General features: G+C 40.8%; 1 protein-coding gene across 8 annotated transcripts in view; it reads left to right on the forward strand.

Moving 5' to 3' along the window:
* DLC1 (DLC1 Rho GTPase activating protein) overlaps positions 1 to 20,198 on the forward strand; it is a 217,037-nt gene that overhangs the window by 171,966 nt on the left and 24,873 nt on the right. For 4 of the 8 annotated variants that reach the window (XM_018926404.3, XM_030238971.2, XM_018926415.3 and 1 more), the window contains one exon: positions 19,644 to 19,715. In XM_018926404.3, coding sequence (XP_018781949.1) covers positions 19,644 to 19,715 — 72 coding nt within the window. Of the gene's footprint in view, positions 1 to 6,891; positions 6,979 to 7,493; positions 7,737 to 8,833; positions 8,991 to 19,643; positions 19,716 to 20,198 lie in introns of those variants that run through there. The other 4 variants (XM_030238972.2, XR_007777444.1, XM_050973620.1 and 1 more) reach the window with 4 other exon arrangements.

Here is a 20,198-nt window from a genome sequence, read left to right on the forward strand (position 1 = left end):
ATATGTCTTTGTAAAATGATATGAAGACAAAAGTAAAACCTCAAAAACAAGGAGAGTAAAAAAGGTAGCTCTTCATAATGTGACAGTGTTGAAATATGAAAGCATACTAACCACTTTCCATGTTTCTTTTTTCTTGTGGTCATGTAACAGAATATGAGAGTGTTTTTAAAATGCGAAAGCTCCTATTAACATGTCAGTCACTTCTATGCATTGTATCGTGTTCACAAATAACATCAAGCTATACTTTCACTCTCTAACCTACTGGCATAAAAAGAGACATGTAGAAAGAAGGAGGAGGAAGCATTTTTCAGCTAAACTGACCATCCATTTAGAATTCATAACCCTAAATTTTAAGGTGATAAATGAGCACCCCAACAATTCTGTTACTCCTCCTAGTCCTCATCAGGTCTTGAACCTGTTGACGAAGTCCAAACAGCCACTTCTTTCTGCCTGATCCCCTCCCCTTGCTTTTGCTGGCTCTCATTCAAGTCAGGATCACATTTATCTGAGCAATATACACCTAATAAATCTTCTCCAACTCAGTTTGTTCTTGCTGGCACGACAGCTAGCTTCCCCCTCCACTTCTCTTGTCTTTCTTCAGACACCATTATGGGTGTTGACACTCTAGCAAGTTACTTAAGGTGCTCTTAAATAACTGTCTGCATGTACACATCTCCCAGTAAAAGGCAAGGTAATTGCTGCTATAAGCCAGGTTTCAGTTACAATAAGCAAGAGCATGGGCATGGACAACAAAAGAAGCAGCCAAACTAACAATCTGCAAGAGGACTTTTATTAGACATGAATAAAAAAAAAATCATACAGCATTTTTCACAGTACTTCTAAAACACTTTGCAAAAAAGGCATGTACTATTCTCCCTAATTTATCTAAGGAAAAATGAAATATGAGAAGGGGAGTAGATAGACCAAGGCTGCCTGATAAGTTAAAACCAGACGGCAGATAGGTGTTTTGGGTCTCAGTCTACTGTGCTGTCAAGAACAGGACCAAGGATTATGAATCTGTAATGACTTACACCAGACCTCACTTCGACCACTGGGCTACTAACATGTGTTTTCTCTCTTCCCTGTCTCTGTAGCTTCACATGACATTAACAATAGCTACTCTCCACGCTGTAGAACCAAGCTTAGTACCTCCCCTGATGAATGTTGATGTGGAATTAGCCATCACAATGTATGTGTTCCATTTGCCATAGTTATCATGCCTTACAGAGTCATGGGTTTAAAATTATTTCCTGAGTCCTGGAGATTTCCCCAAGGCTAAAACAGCAACAGTCTCTCACATAATGGGTCAAATGGTTCAGGTGGGTGCATGTGCTTATTTCCTCCAGAGGAAATAAGTTTAATGAATATAGAGCTCATTTAGGTAAAAAGCCTTGGATCTCACAAGATAGAAGATGGAAGTAAGAAAAAAATTTACTTTTGAAAAGAAATTTTTCATTTTTCATGATTTTTTATTCAATATAATTAAAATACCCCCAATTAGCAAAAAAAACAAACCCACCCCAAAGCCTTTATTTCCTTTCCCTTTACTCCTTTTAACTCCAGCTGGGTGCTGCATGGCTGACAAAGTCCCAGGGTCTTATGCTTAAAAGTATAGCATCTCATGTGTAACATAACAACACAGTTGCAATTTTTGATCACTGTTTTGACGTGTTCAAGGCATCAGTCTTTCAGTTTTCAACTACTTTATTGGGCAACCTACATCTTACATCTTGTTTAATGAAAGGTTACTGTTGCCTCTCTGTAAAAGCTGACCTTTTTTCTTCATCAGACTGGAGGTCACGTGTGAACAGAGAATGAGGTTTACAGAAATGCATCTTAGCATTGGAATGCCTTGGAAACTGGTGGTTTTAAAGATGGAAGGTAAAATCTACTTGCTTTAAAAATGAAGAGTGAAGAGCAGGTTGATTCAGTAATGCAATAGCTGCTGTCACAAGAACACAGAGTGAAAACAAGAGCATTGTTCTGGAAAAAAAAATAATAATTTGCCAGGAAACACAAAGTTGAGCTTTATTTCCTGCCACCATTTTACACCATCATCAAGTTGCTCCTCTTTTGATCATTTTGTAGTACATATTTTGAGTAAAAGCATCCTTTGTGCTATCTTCCTCTCACACTTGATTGCACACTGTGATTTGTAAGCACAGGGGAAGACGACTGGGGTGAGACTTGGCCACTGATGTCTCCTTTTATATGACCCACAAAGAAAGGAGAGGGCTTGGAGATGACTCCTGGTGCCACTCTGCTGCCACAGAGCCACCAAGGCAAATGCCACCACTACACCTAGGGATGGTGCCATGGCCAAGTCAGTCACCCTTAACTTGCATATCCATTAGGTCTCACTTACACAACCATTTTTACCACATACATGCAGAGTATAATAATAATAATCCTGATAATCTCAGGTTAAGATTCCTTTTTGTGAAGAAGCGATTAATTATGGATGCTCTCCTTATCAGTAATAGTACAGTTATTCTGAATTTTTCTAAATATAAGGAAGAAGGGCTTCTATGTGTCACAAGCCATACACTTACTCTAGATCATCTCTGTGCTCTCATCACAGGTTGGAAATTCTAACTATGCTTCTCTAAGCACTTCTAGATAAGATTTAGTTTACCTACTTTCCCTACTTTCCTGAACATTAAATTCAGGTTATTTGCAAGGATGAATCACCTTTTTAGGTAAAAATATAGCTTTTAATTGAAGGGAAGGTTGACCCATTAACAGCAGAAAATTCTGCAGTCTTTAAAATAAACCTTCACCTGTGACAGCAGGTTAATCACAATATGGGAAAGATACCCTACATCTCCACCACCTTCTATAAACCAATGTAAACTACAGAGCTTATCCTCTCTGCTTAAAATGGAATGAAAATACTGATTTTTCTCTCCTATTTTATTTTTCTATATTTATATTTTTGTCAATTTCATTATATTTTTTTTTCTTATTCTCTTGTGCCTTTAGAGAATAGAATCTTTCCTAAATGCAGTGTGAACTTGGTTGTTTTATTTCCAGCCTGAACTGTTGAACTCACAGCGTTTGATGGCATTCAAAAGTAGGCAAAAGCACAGCTCTTACCTCTTGTTTTAAAATAGCTGCTTATATGGACCACAAAGAATAAGGCAAGGTTAATTTTCTTTATTGTTTTTTGCTGTTTAAAAAAAGGGGGAAACATCCAACTGAATGTTGCCTGGGATCAGCTACAAGAGTCTCTTATACATGACAAGCTGGTAACATTTCTAATAGTGTTCATTTTTATAGGAAAATTTCTAGAGCAGAGACCCCATAAATTACATGCTGTAGAGCAGAACTTCTGTTTGTGCAATATAGTGAATTTACTATATATTCTGTGAAAAAGTATTTTGGGTAGATACTTGTTTTCATTTTGTGATTCTTGAGTAGGTGAAACCATGTCTTTCCTTCTCTGGAAGCAAGGCACTGTTAGTCACTTATCTCTGCAAAGTGATAGTGCAAACACTCTTTGTCAAGAGGCCTGAACAATTACAGACCTCTTAAAGTAATTATTTTCAGTAAAGTCAAGTGCTAGAAAATTCAGACTTAATTATTTCACCGACAATGGTTGGAACATGAAAGTGCTTTGGACTGTGGAAATGTTACATACAGATGAGCATTCCCAGTTGAGAAGGAATCTAAGCCCAGAACCAGAGGCCTGGAAACTCAGTTTGAAACTGCTCCATAATCTATCATGCTGTTGCTAAGAGGATATTAATACCAGCGTTTAGAATTGCAGTCATGTGTCTGACAATCCTGTGTTTGTACCAGCAGGTCAGTTGACTAATTGTGAATTGGAACTTCTCTGTGTACTGCACTATTTAGAAGAAAAAGGATGACAGGGATACAGTTAACCATTAAGGCATTTGGGCCTGGGAGGGAAAGCAGAGGACAATCAAGTCCTTATTATTAGATGCCTTCCTGCAAATCACTCCCTTATGCAGTTACAACAGAAGGAGAATTCACCTTTTAAACTGAGTAATTGTGCCTGTCGGTCAACCCTTTACAATTACTTCACCATCCAGCAAGAGCTCATTGATTGCATTAAGGATAACAGTACTCCACAGAAACAATCCTCCTAGGCAGGCTACTTCCAAAATCCTGTGTCTCTGTCAGGCAGCTGCCTGCTCTTTGAATAGCCAGAGAGATAAAGAAATAAAAATATTAAAGGCCAAAGCTCTTCTGATTTCACAACACTCTTTAAAGCCGGATGAGTGATTAGGGTGTTTGTAGCCTGTTAAACACCCATGCCTCAGGTGGAATGCTCCTCTGAGCACGTTTTACAGCAAATGGGAGACTGGTGCCTTGCTTCAGCTCCAAAAATACGCCTGCTTCAGCAGCCCTACAGAATCCCAAGTTAAAATGCAAGCTCGAGTGACTGTGTGTCTTCAGCAGTTGATAACAAACCACAATCAAAGCCTTTCTCTTTTAGGTTACCAGCCAGAATCTAATCCAGGTCAGTGATAATCCTCCAGCATCTATTTAGCAATGATCCCAACGGACAGCAGACTGCTCCATCACAAAAGTCACTGTTTCTGACATGGCTGCAGAGACTGAATGAGGATGAGATTCCTCATTTACTGTTGAAGTTAATTAGGTTTACAAGTAGAACAGGAGTGCTGAACTAAAGCACAAGCATAGTGTTTCATTGTCAGCATCATCATTAAATAGCATTCATTTGCTATTTAACAGAATGGTAGAGGGGAGAATGATAATTACTTGATTTAATTACTGAGAGTTTCCCATCTTCTGTGTCTGGGACACATTTGTCTCTCAGAATCCTCAAATGAATCTTTAACTTCAAATCCTTGATTTGCTACTATCACACAACCCTTTCAAGTTGGATTTTACTTCACTATTGTACATGTCTCCTCTCATTTTTAGATTTTTTTGAGTTCCCTTTCACAATGCCAAGTTGCTCCAAGCTTTCCCATTTTTTCTGTGAAGTCCATTCTCTCCTCCTTCAAAAGCTTCCTGTGGGTCCTATACAAAAGCTTCCTACACAAAATGAAGGCTTGGTCCAGGAAGCAGCCTAGGCAGTCTGTGTTTACAGGAACAAACCCTGATTTTTACAGAGGGTATTAACTTGACACTTGGTGGTCTCCTGGTTCCAGCATTATCATTGTGATAGAAATGTCTTTGGGCCAGCATGTTTCCCTACATGTTCTTGGTAATTTTTTTTTTTTTTCATCTCCCCACCCCCCCTTCCTTTTGAGGATATTTATTGGAGAAATTTCTTCTGCTTCTTTTTTTTTTTTTTTTTCCCTGAAAATCACACACAATATGCAACCAGTATATTTCATCTCATCAGGACTACTCTGACACTTACTCATCTACCAACTGAAAATTAAAGACAATACATAGAGAATGCCAATTAGATTGGGATTACTTTGGCTGTTCAACAGCTGGGGCATAGCATACGTCTGTTTTCCCCATGTTAGAGTTAGGAATTAACAGTTTACATGCCTGACCTATCTAATAAACATTTATCCTGACCTTACAAGAAACATTCAAAAATGAAGGTAAATGTGGCTATGCCAAAAAGTGCAAAAGCCAGGTTAGATACGAAGAGGTAATTGATTAAGCAGGTAACATACGTAAAGTTAAACTCAAAGATATAGTGCATTTCTATCCTCTTCTGGGCTATTAAAGTAAATTAATGATCTAGAGCTGTATAGGGGTTTCCAGAAACAACACTATCATGGCCAGTTGGCCACAGTTTGCAGCCTCCTCCTCCTAGAAGGGGGAGATGTTTATTCTTGAGGAAATTGCCAGCTCAAGCATCCCACTATGTATACTTTATTTCTGTATTCATAGTGCAGAAATGACAACTGACCATTAGAATAACACTAGTGAATACAAAATATTATGTTGGCTTGGAAGAAAATGAACCAATCATAATCTTTGACAAGGTCCAGATATTTTCAAATGTTCACAATACTTTTTTCCATGTTCATAGTTTGGCAGCTGCTCAAAAGTACCTGGTTTGTGCTGGTTTACAGTCCTGAATGTGTCAACCAAGCAACAAGCATTCAAAAAAATTTTTCAAAATACAAAGGGGGAATAAGTGATGTAGGCAACAACTGCCAGACACAGAGCGATGAAGCCAGGCTTACTTCACTATCTCCAAGACCTGCCTATCAGTGTTCTGTGGTCCCCATTGGAAAAATGCTTGTTTTCCATCCAGACTGAGACTTTGATGGTGCTCAAGAATTCTAAAATTTCACAGCACCCTTCAGCACCCTGTCTGGAGAGGGAGGGACTGGCATGCCCTGGTCACCCTGCATGGCTTGCTTCTGACTGAAGGCTCAGCATCCCCCATGCTTTGGGCTGCTCAGGCCATTCCAAACATCCCCAATCTTTAACACCAACGAGCCACGCTGCCTTTTCAGTCAACTCTCTTCTCTGTGTTTCCTGGAAAAAGTATTGAGAGCTTTGCTGACTGCTTTTTATAAGCCTGGCCACCGAAAGAGCTGATAGCCATTAAAAACCAAAGTAACAAAAGGCAACGAAGCCTTTATGCAGTCTTTGAGCGCATTACCTTCGGTTTGTGTCATTTCCCCGGCCTCCCCAGACGTGCAGTGGGGGGACAGGGGCGAGGGGTGCGTACGTGTGTGTGCACGTTGGTGTGCGTGTGCAGGGGTGCGTGTGCGGTGTGTCCGCGTGTGTCACCGTTCCCCGGCGCTCCGGGGCCGCGACCAGGCACGGCCGGCCGGCGCCGCGTGCCCGCGCTCGGGGGTCTCTCCGGAGCTCAGCGGGGCCGGGGGCGGGGCGGCCGCGGGGCGGGGGCAGTGCAGGGGCCGGCCGGGCGGGAGCTGCTCCGCGGCCGGTGTCACTTGCGAGCCGCCGCCGCCGCGCAGGCAGGCGGGCAGGCAGGGACGCAGCCAGCCGGCCCCGCAGGCAGCCCCGCGGAGCCACCGCGGCCGGCGGAGACCATGATCCTCACACGTAAGCTCGGGGATCCCCTCCCGGCTCGTTCTGGGGGTGGTGGCTGCGCGCATCGCGGGCGGCGTTGGCGGAAAGTGCCGCGGGGCAGCGCGAGGGGCAGAGGGGGACGGGATCCCGCTCGTGTGGTCCCGCAGCAGCCGGGGAGGCAGCGCTGGCCGGGGGGCGGCTGCCCCGTCCCGCGGGGCTCTTGGCCCCGCCGCCCGTCCGTGTGCGCGGGTGAGAAGCGTCGTCGGGGCGGCGGCAGCCCCAGGTGAGACGGGAGCGCTGCGGGAGCCCGGGGTTACTGCTGTGTCTGGGAAGCGGCCGAAAGGGTTAACAGGGCAGGAGCTGAGGCGCGGGGATACCGCGGGCGCGGAGCGCCGCTCGGGATGCGGCCGCTCCCTGAAGAACACCGTGGCGCATCCTTCTTTTTCGGTGGTTTGGTTTTAGTGGTTTTTTTTTTTTTTGGTTTTTCCGTTTGCTTTCTCTCTCCCCCTAATTTTAGTCTTTCTCTGTTTTGGGTGGCTTTTTTTCTTTTTTTGGGAGCCCTTGCGAGACGGGAACCGTCGAATTCCTTTTGAAGTTTTCCGTAATTAGCCCGATGGCCTCCAGGAGCCCGGCGGCTCCCCCCGTGCGGCGGTGGCCAGCCCTGATGTCACCCCCGGCGGCTTTGATCCCGGTGGAGGAGCAGCACCTCCTGCCAGACGGGCTCGCCCCTACCCCCCTCTTCCTTTTTCCCTTCTCGAGGAAAACAGAAAGCCGATGCCGTTTTCCAGTCGGTCAGTTTTACGTTCCGTGTCACCCTCCCTTTCTTTGCAAACCACAGCAATGACTTAGTTCCACCGAAACTGTGAAGTTTTTGAGCGATGTGTTGCCATTAACCTAATGAGCTCTGTTGCCAGTTAAGGCACTTACTATTGGTACATCAGGTTTCTTTCGGGCTTTTTGTCCTCTCATATTCTCTTTGCGAAAATTTGAAGAAATAACTACATTTCAACAATGTATTTAGCTAAGTCAAAAGGTTCTGCCTGATGTGTCGTAGTACTTAACACACCTGATTTGAAAGACTGAGGAATGCACTTTTATCTTAGCCATCAATTATTTTATTTTTTTTTACAGGAGTATGTGTGATCTGTTTGAATTGCCCTGCCCTGATCATGAAATTCCTGACAGCAGTTCAATAACAATTCTCTGAGTCAGGTTATGTTTTAAGGCTATTTGTACTGAACTTGAGGAAGATAATAGGCAGATTTCTTATGAGCCTCTGAGTATGAATCTGTCAACAGCTCAGTGCCAGACTGATTCAGCATCTGTCTGGCAAGCAGGCCATTGCTGGCTGACAGCACATGGAGTTGGTATTGGGTGTGTCTGTTGATTCCACAGCTGTAAGCTACTATAGTGTATCTATCAGGTATTATTACTGCTGTCCTCTAGGCATCCTGCTCTGCATCTCCAGTAGAAGCAACAAAAACAAAAAGGCTGAGATGGTCAGGAAGTGGGATGGATGTCTCTCAGATTAATGGGTTTGGGTTACTACTGCAGTTTGCTGATGGGATCATAATTAGGACTGAGATTCTTTGATTATGGAATACAGTATATGTAAAAGAAGATGTAGATATTGTTTTGACAAGATTCTTTTCACCTACAAGTTCATTCACATTTGGAGCTATGCGACCTCTAGGAATTCTTGATCCCATCTTCTTTTAACATAACCTGGGTTGTTAATTGACACTTTTTTTTTAATCAAAAGGAAGTGCTAATACATTGTTTTAAACACTGTAAGGCTTTAACTTCCTACATGTCATAAAATGTTATTTTTTAGTGGTAGTGAACAGCAAGAACATAACTGGTGATTTTATTTGGTTTTATTTTTCAGTAGTGTAGATTCAGTCCAGCATTTTTAATTCTTGAGTCGGGGTCTTCCCAGCCACTTCTGCAGCTGTCCTTGCTGGGCCAGAGAGGAAGACTGATGCTACTCATGGAAACTTACAAATGCCCAGTGTATTTTTCCTCTGGTGGGGAGTAGGAAAAAGGTACTGTAGTTGTACTCATTCACTGATGTTGAATGTTTATATTAAGATTCCTAGAAAAAGGAGATGAGGTGGCTTGGTTTTACTTTTCTGGTTCTTCTGATTCATTACATTGTAGGCAGTGGTTTGTTTGAGGCATGTGAATTTATGAGTTCCACAAATATTTAGAGATGCAGTTTGCACTATAAATTTTCTTTTTCTAGGCAGAATACCACAATATGTTATGTTTGGGCTTCTTGAGAGGTTCAGACTTCTCTTCCAATTTTCCTCTGATGGGAGTTTTGCTACTGGCTTGAGCATAAACACAATGAGCCCTCGGCTGGTTAAAAGGAGACAGAGGAAGAGAACTCATGTGCTTAACAGGATGGTCCTGTACAGTAAACAAGCACTTTTCATGCTTAACTATCCTTCCTAGCAACAGGAAGAAGGAAATGAGGCTATGCAAAAGGACCCTGACACATTTCAGACAATGCCAGACCCACCCTAGCATTCATACAGTAGAGCCACAAGACTTGGGGAAATAAAAATAACTTCAGATGTTTCCCCTTCCTTCCTGTGCATGTTATAGAAATACAGCAATCAAATGATATGCAGTTCACAGAAAATTTGCTGGTTTGATCTCCACTAAATAAGGAGATGATGGCCTGTGTAATTTATATTCTTGTGTATCATATTGTTCTGCTCACAGTTTGAATCTTGGTGTTTCGAGGTGAATTAATTACAAAATTCTGTATTCTCTACAGTAATGTAGTAAGTGTAATTTCAGCAATTCCATGCATATTTCTTGCTTGTATCTAAGCAATCAGTAATTCTGCATGGTGCAGGTTATCAGGGTCTTGCATTTTTTTTATTTGCAAAGTTTGTTTTTTTGGGGGGTTTTTTGTTTGTTTGTTTTATTTTTTTATTTTATCATCTACTTTCCCTCCTTCCTTTCCTGTTCAAAGGAAAGAAGACAAATTCTGTCTTCAATGATGAGCAATTCTCATGGAAGGGGCACAGGACTGGGCTGTGACTGGAACTTTCTGGTTCTTTTTACTAGACACTTACTTGCCCATTCTTGCTGACAGTGCTACCCTATCCCACTCAGCATATCTCTGAAATCAGTAGATCTGCTAGTTCAGTATACCATTGGCAAAACTGGCAGAACCAAAAGAGAGTTGAGAATGACTTAGCCAGCTAGCTGCAATTTACTGAGTTTCATTATCTGAAAGCTATAGGTAATAAATACTACGGACCATTCTGAACTACTTGAGTGTGACAAGCATTTTTATTTCTTAGGATGAATATTCTTTCAAATATTGTCTAGTATTTGTTTCCCTTGGGAAGGACTGTGGTAGGTGAGACAGGATCAGGAAAAAAATGTTAATCTGGTCTCTCCTTACAAAGACACAATAGGATGGCTCACTTATTTCTGGTGGGGCATTTTTTTAAAGTCTAAAAGGGTGCAGAGTTCCGTAAATGTGGGTTTAAATATATTTATTTTATAGTTGTCTAAATCTTTCTATTCAAACGCAGTAGTCTGGACTAAGAATGATTCCTGAGGAGATGCCTGAAAAACATTTGCTGAAGCCAGTGGTGGACACAGTTTGACCTTCCCAGACCTGTTCTTAGAGTTTACTGAAGTTTCAGGATTATCAACAATACATACCCCTCTGCCCTCCTCCCCCATCACATTTTTGCATTTTGGGGATGTTCTCTCTGTGACCCTGTGGACCCATAGAATTGGATGTTCTGCTGGCCACCCATCCCTCTGTTCTCCATGAGTTGCAAGAACGAATTTCCTGTGCACATAAGACACAAGAAACTTTCCAGTGTAAAGCTTCATGATCTGTTTTAGCTTTCCTTCTTCTTCCATGCATACAAAATGTGACCATTAGATCTTGTACTGAGAGAAGCATTTTCAAGTATTCAGTATCACAGACAATACTGCAACTGTCTCTAATATCTAAAACCAGGACATTCATAGCAATCCTTGCTTTGGAAAAATCCATGTTTGCCTCTTTAATTCTGCATCAGGGAAGAAGACATTTGTCTGTGAGTCAATTAGCTTTATGCTGGGCTGTTCACTGTCACTGGTATTTTGTATCTAGTGTAGTGTCATCCCCACAGGATGATACAATATAGTTTGGGACTGGATCACCAGTGAGGTTGACTGTAAATGGTTATCATGTAAATGCAGTCATTCTTCCATGCAGTTCTTCCTACATGCACAGGTAGTTTTGAGGTTGAGGCTTAACAAGCTCAAAGAAGTAGCTGTTTAAAAAATCTATTTTCTTTTTTAGGAACCATTGAGCCAGTTCAGATCAGTTCCTGCAGCATTGTTATTTCCTAGATCTGAACAGGTAGCCCACATTTTGTGCCTTTTTTAGATGAAGTACCTGTCATGCTGGACCTGCTCACCTTTGCCTCCCTCTGGAGCTGAATGAGCCTTTGAGCTGAGCTTTGCACACCACAAGCTTGCAGAGAGGGGGCAATTGGTGCATATTAGTGCTGGGCTTGGAACTAGCAACAGTTAATGTTTGCCCTTCAGTATGTTCTCAAGGGTCATGCTGGCCAAGTAATTTCTGAGAGAAGAGAAGGTTAAAGTCATCTTCCATTTCCCACTCTTTGGAGGAGGATTTGGTTCTCACTCTGGAATCTGTCAACATGACCTCCATCAGAGGATTTGACTAACTGCTTTCTCTGCCCCAGATAATCCTCCTCCAAGACCACCCTGTGTTAAGCAGGCCAGATAAATAACCCACGTGCCCAATTATTTCTTGAGGGTTTTTTAAGTCACTTGACATCTTGTTCCTCTTCATCTCTGAACCTTCTTAAAAACAAGATGGGAGAAGACCATCTTTAACCTGTAAAAAGAGTTGTTATATGACAGGAAAGCTGACACATCAAGCTATAGTTTTCTGATTAAACAAAGATAGTTTTTATCTTCAGACCACACTGGTTTTTAAATTACTTTCTGAATTCTCCTGTATATGCTCAAAATGCAAAAAAAAAAAAAAAAACCAACAACCAAAAAACAAAAACAAAAAAAAAAAAAAACCCACCAAAACATAAACAAAACAAAACACTCTTTAGGAATAAATTTTTAACTTGCAGTGTAAACCAGGAGTTGTGATGATTCTTTTGTGTCCTGGAACATGCTTTCCCAAAGTCTTCAACAAGTTAGGAACTATTGCAGCTAACCTTGGGCAGCTGGAAGCATATTTAATAGTGTGGAAATGAGCAGTAATTGCAATCTGTTACAGAGTGTGTAGGGAAGGGGCTTGACAGACACATGGGGAATATCCTTTGTTTCAGTGGCCTTTTATTAGATCCTGAAATGATGATGATTTGGTGCTTTTCAGAGCTAACCAGTAGTGCTTGGTCCTCTTGACAGAGTATAGAACCTCTTGCCAGCCAGGGAATGCTCTAGATGGGGTGGTTGTGCCCTCTCTGTCCTCCTGCCATAGGGCACTGTCCTTTCTTTGACGAAAACCTGGGTTTCTCTCCATGCTAAAAATAGTGAAACTTACCCCATTTATTCCTGCAAAAGTTTTGCTGGGTTTTAGAGACCCACAGATCCACACTGGGAAAGTCCTTGTTAAGTCCTCTGAAATTTATGGAGGCTTCTATTGGTTTTAACAAGTGTAGTCTCACTCTCTAAATGTTTGAAATATTTTCAACAAATGTTGTTTCTCTTTTTATGTTGTGAGCTGAAAAAGTTCTGAAGTGATTTTGATATGCCGAAGACTATGAAAAAGGGGTTCAAGTTTAAAAATTAGACTTTGGTCCACAAAAACAGTATTGTGCTTGCTGTGCTAGCAAGAGTATTAGTGAGCAATTAAAAGTACTATATTCTGTAATTTGGTGTAGTTGGGAAGGAGGGGAGGTACACACTGCCAACATACACCTCTGTAAATATTTTGGAAACCAGTCACATTCTTTTTTTTAATTTTTTTTTTTATTTAGCTTTCATCAATAAGGAAATAAACAAACTGAAATCCTATCAGTGGAAGTAAGCCATTTGCTTTTTTCAAAAGTTCTGCTGACAAAAAAAAAAAAAAAGGGGGTGTTCAAGCTTCCTGCTTTTTTTCCTAGAGAAAACATCAATATATGATCTTAAACATCTGTTTCCTTACTTCTTCATCTGTTCCCACACAAATTCCAAACATACTCTGTTTCTTCTCCCAGTGTCCTGTGGTTTATACATAACATCAATTGCATAGTTACTGTCTTGCTTCAAGACTGTAACTTGAAAAAGCCAGTCAGTCCCATGTTTAACCCAAAGCCAGCAGGAGACAACACAAAGAGAGTATTTCTTTTAGTCTTCATCATTTGGTTGTGGAATATCTGAGTAACATTCCTCACTGTTTCTAGGGGTTTTATGACTAGGAAGCAGTATATGTATTTGGTGTCATATATGGTTTGCCTTATGAATTTGTGAGTCCCCCTCTCCCCACCCCTCTGTAAGTTTTTAATAAGAAGTATTTTCTTAAAATTGCACATGCATCCATACTGGCTCAAATGGATTGCTGAGGCAGGCAGCAGTAAGTGGAGGTCACAGCATGTATCATTTGACTGTAGAAGGTAAATTGAAGCACAGTGAAATAGAAGAGCACATCAAAAAACGCTGCTGCAAATGCAAAAAGTAACTTGCACTTTAAAGGTGAAAGGAGAAAAGTTACTCTCTTGGGAAGGTCATTAGCTTTCACTTCAAAACCAGCAAGCTCATAATCAGTTCAAAAGCTGTGCTTTATATTCTCTTGATCTCACTGGTTCTTGTAGAAATGCATCCTTCATGGACTGAATGTGTCAGACTGTTATTCTAGAACAGTTGTATATGATTAGATTGTTCTCCTAGAAGAAATTCCAAGTGTGTTATAAATTTGGCAAGAGCTTTTAATGGGATTTTCAGAATGCTTTAGTTTTTAGTGGTTGAACGTTTATTGACAAACTTCCCAAGTTTGTGTTTGAGTGCATTATCCTTATAAAATGCCATTCTTCACTAATTATATTTTTGCTTTCTTTAGTCCTTGCTATGTTCTGCTTTCTTGAAAGGTGTGGAGCACTAAGTTAATGATACTGCCTAAGGAATATTAAACCATATAAGTTTGAGAAAAAACAGACTTATGAGAAGGAATTTAATTATTTTCAAGCAACAGTCGCATATCTTCAAAGTGAAAACCATCTGAGGCCCTGGACACATAACAGGCTTACTCTTAGGAAGTCAGTCATACTGTCCCAACTTTAAAGGGCTGCAGGCATATGACATTACACAGAGCTGATTTATCATTTTCAATGCCTGCACTGCTCATTTGTAGACAGCTGCCACAGTGCGGTTATTTTCCCGGTTTGTCTCAGATTTCACATCTGTGTTCATGTAGCTATAGACTGAGTGGTTGGATAGTGTGATCAGGTCTAATGTTGGGACCACAATTCTCATGTCAGGGATGCAATTCAAGCACTAGGAAAAATGATTGCTTGTACTTGGGCAGTGGAATTCTATCCAAAGAATAGTATTTCTCACATATACCACAGCTGCTCTTAAAAAAAATGATCCTGAATGATCTCAAGTTTCTTAATAGCTCAGCACAGTGCTTTTGAGTTGAACAAAAATTTTGCAAAGCACCAAAAGTTTCAGAGCTACATGACATGTAGGGAGAGGTAATTTCTGATATAAAGAGAAAAAGAGCGTGCCAGCCATTTGCAGCCATTAAACTGGACCATCAGTCCTGGATGGGGAAGAATCCTTCATGCTCTCTGTGCTCCATGTGCTCCTCTGGCCTTAGGAAACATGCAGATAGTTTATGGAGTTTTAGACATTAAAGTAAGGAGATAGTGTGTTCATCTCCAGCTTCCATGAAAATCTGGAATCATTCTCTGCGCTGCATGGGAGAGCCTCTCCCGCAAGCTGATTCAGGAAGATGATTTTGTATTCAATTTCAACAAGTTTTTTTTTTTCTCTTCTGAAAGAAAAATCAAACAGTGAATTTCAACTAGAATAGCTTACTTTAAAATTAAGACCAAGATGCAATTAAGAAGCTAAAAAAACAGTTGTTATGTAGGACATTGAAGTGAACCTTCAGAAGTGAAGCCCGTTTTTTTCTTAAATTTGATTTTGACAGTGCTGATTTTACCAGTCTCACTACAGATTTTTACAAGCTGCTCTCTTAACAGAGCCAAAAGGTGAGATGAGTAGAACTGATGTGTAGAGGTGCTAATATGATTGTAAAGGTGGCTGAGTTGTGGCAAGAGGAAACCATCTGCTTGGAAAAACTGTTCATAAGATGTTTAACACTTAGGTGAAAATTGAGTCAATGCATGACTGTACAAAGATACATCTGCTTTGCACCTTGTCCTGAAGTCCCTGATAGAACTGTTGTTTAAAATTGCATCTTATTTCATGGAAGTGAAAAAGAATGAAAGTAAATGTTGTTGCTGTCTTAACTGGACTGCTATGATGGTTTTTTTCCTGAAAGAATGTTATCGCAGCATCACTGTGTGGTTTTTCTTTTCTATGGGAGAGAAGGTATCATTAAACAAAAGACTATAGACATCTTAGAGTTCTCCCTTCTGCAAGAGCAGTTTCAAACAAGGTGGTAATTGAGATATTTTTACTCTGAAGGTCTGAACTTGCAAACTTACAAGGCCAGGGACCAAGATTAACCAATGTTTAACAAAAAGCGGAGTTAGACGTTACCATTTTCATGTACTACTCTGGGGAAGAATTGAGTTGAGTTTTCCTAATCCCTCTGGAAGTGGGTAAATAAGGACTAATGGTTCCCAACCATACACAAAAGGAACTCCTACCCTTGATTTGAGCATGGAGGACTGCTTTGTAAAAGAGACTAACAAATAAAGCTGGTTCCAATAAAAATTTCCTGTTTCCCCTTTAACACATTTGCCTGTTGTTTGCTTACACGACACCAAGAATAAAGACTTCATTGTACTTTTTGGGATTTTTGGGGATTTGGGTGGGGGTTTTTAATTTGTTTTGTTTTACTTTCTAAGAGGTTTTTGGGGTTTTTTTTGGTTTTTTTTTTTTTTTTTTTTTAATCAGGACATTTAGAAATAATAGCACAATTTCTTTCTTGCCAGCAGTTTTTCATACAAGAACCTCCTGCTGCTGGGGGAGGGCACAGGATGCACGTCTGAAAAGCTGCACATACATTTCTTGCTTGGAATGTATACTGAATGGTAGTTTATTGTAAAGGTTTTAACTGGCAAGGATGTTTGATTCAGAAAGGAAGTGGCACTGCAGGGATGGAGTGGGAAGGAGGGAGTGAGACCAGTCCTTTGCCTGCAGCAGCTTATCAGTTCAGCTGCCAGGTCTTCATCAGAAATTGCTTTGCAAATTGTGGCTGATATAGGACTTTCCTAAAATAGGTTGGAAAGCAGTGTAGAGTTCCTCTGCAAGTTTCCTCTCCTCCTGTGGCTGTTAGCTGGCCCCAACCAAGCAAATGCAACGAGTTCCTAGCTCAGATAATTATCTGTAACCTGTGTCCCCTGAGATACTGAACAAAGGCTATTGAATGCTCTGTCCCTTCTAAATGTTTTTAGAAGTAGTTGGAAAGTCTGATTTTGGAAGACCTGTTCTTCTTTCTTTTGTCTCTTACTATATTGATTGCCCTTGATCAGGATGACAAGGACTTGCACATAAATATTCTCATGTCCACTTGGATATGAAACTGGCAGCTGGCAAACCAAGAGTCCCAGGGCTAATGCTGCTGAGCTGGAATTTGGAAACTGTGGGAATGAGCGTCTTCCTCTAGGGTAGTTTAAATGATTTGGCCAGAACCTCAGGTTTAACCAGTGTGTATTATTCTCAAACACTGATTCCAGTTAAGCTGCAATAATGAACTTTTTACCTAGATGAGCTCTCAGCTGTTTAAATTTGTATCTCTGATTGTTCAGTGTACTCAGATTTCTGTGCATCTTATTCAGCGTACCTTGGGCTGGGTTCTCCCTCTCACTATATTTTGATCTGCCTGCATTTCACACACACACACAGTTTTGTTCATACTTTGGCTTATCAGTAGCTAACAAGGTTGAGATAGGAAAGCTGGGTTAAAAAATTACCTTTCCCTTTGTCTGGTCGCACCACATAGGAGTACAGTCTAGGAGGAATCCTGAGTTTGGCCAACCTGAGTTGAACAAAAGGAGCCACTCTTTTTGGTCCCACCTCCACTCTGTCACCAGTACCCATCATGTCCCTCTCTTAACCATGCTGTGTGTGGGTGGAGATGAGGTGGAGAGAGCTCTGGCCTCAGGGCACTCCCTGGCCCCTTGTCCAGGAGAGCACTCCAAACCTTCACCCTTTCAATGGCTTGCAACAGGACTTGCAACCCTTTGCCCTTCCAGGACTTGCAGCAGGACTTGCAACTTGCCCTATAAAAATGGGGCAAATATGGCTTTTAAACACTTAGCACTATCTTGTACCCAACCCTAGGCATTTACATAGCCTAATTGTTTTGCAGGTGCACTTGTGTTTTATTGTTCTCTGCGATTCTTGTGGACAGATAGGAAAAACTCGGGTGTTTCATTGCTTAAACTTCTTGGGGGGTTCACAAAGGTATTTTGAAAGCAAATATGCTCTGAAAAATCCCAAAGGCATATGACAGGTGGGTGCCCATAAAATGTAACTTCAATGTCCCTGGCACATTTGCAGAAAAGATACAGAAAGCCTCTGCAGAGAATGGTGAAAAAAGTCCAGTGAATGCACATTCATGATTTTCTAGTTCTAGAAATAATTTACAGGTCATAAAAGCACCTGGGATGCTTAGTAAAGGACCTGTGAACAAATATTTAAGCACATTGAAGAGTGCCTGTAGTAGTAAGGAATCTGACACTTTTTTTCAATCTCACTGCAAGCATCTCCCTGCATTTTTTACTAAATGCTTGTTATCTAGGATAACTTTTTTTCCTAGTTTTAAATCAAGCAAAATTCTCATTCAATCCAAGCACTTCTGCAGAATGTAACCTATAAGATACTATGTTTTATTTTAAGTACTCTTAAAAATTAGTTGCAGATTTTTTGCTTTGCTACTTTAATTGCTTCTGAAGTATTAATGTGTTGTCTTGTTTGTTCTTGCTTTAGCCATACAAATTTTAATTTTTTTTTGTTCTTCATTGAATTTCCCATTTATTTCCTTAGCATACTGAAACTGAAATACTGCTTTAAGCAAAACTTTGTAATAGTTTGCAATTGGAATTGAAGAATGCCTTTTCTTAATCAGGAGCTAAGTCAATATGTCTGTACGTGCTTGTTCTCATGTGGTGCCATAACCCAAAGGTGAAGCAAACACAAGTTGCACAAATGCCTGCTTGTCCTGACTTCAACAGGAGAGGATTCTTAGATGTTTATTTATCTGGAATGTTGTGTTTTGGCTCACCTTAACCCCTTGGTTTGGATATGTGTCTTAGCAAAGTAGTCTGGCAAAGCTCAAATATTTTAACACTATTGTAGTAATTTGGAAAATGAGAGCGGGGTTGCCGTCGTTTTGGAGACACTAAAATGTGCCTGCCATTTCATCCAATTGGTGTACCTATATCTCACTGGGAACATTTCATAGCATGACAAAATCTTGTGATATCTTACTTACACTGTGTTTGGCTTTTCAATGCCCTGTATGCAGTAACCTGTATTTGGAGCAGTTCTGAGCAGGCCCCTTTGTGCATGGTTTCTGCAGCAGGTAGCCATAGTATCCTCTCCAAGTAGGTGGCAAAATTGTGTACTGAGTTGTGCATAATGAAGCATTTGTTTCCTGGTCCATCAGGAACAGTGAATATAATGAAAGCCAGACAAACTTTAGTACTTTCTGATTTCTCATTGTTTGTTTGATCAGTTCTAAGGGAGCTAAATTCCCAGTAGCACTTTATTGAATTTTTTGAAGAACATAATTAGTCCAATCCATTTCTTCAACACTTGGAGAATACCCTAGGTACCTTTTATATTTTTCTAGTTTGAGCTAAAAGGATAACATATTCTTTATCTCTACATGTATCAAGGAGCAGATGAATTTATGTGTGATTTATTCACAGACTAATACTCCTTTCTTTCTGTGTAACATATATGTATGTGAATAATTTAATTCTGTGGCATGCTGGTTTGGGCAGTGTGAGGGAAACCTTCCTGTAATACACCAAGTAAATACCTTGTAGATTTCCAATGAAACTAGGTTCTTGTTGGGTAGTAAATATGTGCTTGAATAAGCTGCAGTACAGTGTGTCAGTTGTTCTTGGACTTGAGTCTGTCAGTACTATCTACAAGGTGTTAAAGTGCACAGTAATGCGAGCTCTGCAAGGAATTTCTGTCAAGACAAAGTAGTTGTGCCAAAAGGACCAAAAGATTTGCTGAGCAAACACTGCTGATGTTGATTGCAGATTGTTTTTTCTAGTGTTAACAAATACTGTACAGGATAATCCATAACTGCTGCGGTTTTCATTAGTGCCTGCTCTTACTATTAAAATGATGAGCTGTTGATAAATAGCAGCTGAGTGTTAGTGACTTTCCAGAATCGAAGAAAAGCAAACTGGGATAAGCAACGTGTGTCTCAGTTCAAAGTTTCTGGAAACCTTTGTGCTTATTTTGCAGTGGGGATAGTAGAAGTGGTGGAGTGGAGGTTTTTTCTCTGCAGATCACTAATCAGAGGGGGATTTGTTTCTGTTCTCTTTCAGAAATCGAGGCCAAGGAAGCTTGTGACTGGCTGCGGGCTGCTGGGTTCCCACAGTATGCGCAGCTTTATGAAGGTAGGCACCTGAACTCAATCCTTCCCCAGCAGCTTTTGGACAATAAGATGTAGTATTCACCAATGAATGAGATTCAGGGGCACCAATGAAGTTCCAGTACATAAGATGACTTTTAAGGACTGGGCTGCTCTCTGCCACCCACCACACACACAGATGTACCAAACCCAATGATACTCTGAACCACACAGGAGTTTTGAATTTGTTTCAGGTTTCTGGTTTAGTCTGAATCTTCCAAACATCATTATAGAACAAATGTAAAGGTTACTACTGTGGTATGTTCCCTCTGGTTAAAACAGAAAGGAGTGTAGTCAGCCACTGCTACAGGCCCAGTCTTGGAGAAATGCATAAGCTGTGTACAGCTCCACTGGCCAGCTCTCCTTAATGGAACAGTAGTAGGAAATTCTGCATATGCAAGTGCATGTCTATATGCCTCATTATTCCCAAGTCCTGTGTGTTTATTCAGAATGGTTTGGGTTGGAATTA

Source organism: Serinus canaria, chromosome 4 (assembly GCF_022539315.1).
Source record: "Serinus canaria isolate serCan28SL12 chromosome 4, serCan2020, whole genome shotgun sequence".
Taxonomy (NCBI): domain Eukaryota; kingdom Metazoa; phylum Chordata; class Aves; order Passeriformes; family Fringillidae; genus Serinus; species Serinus canaria.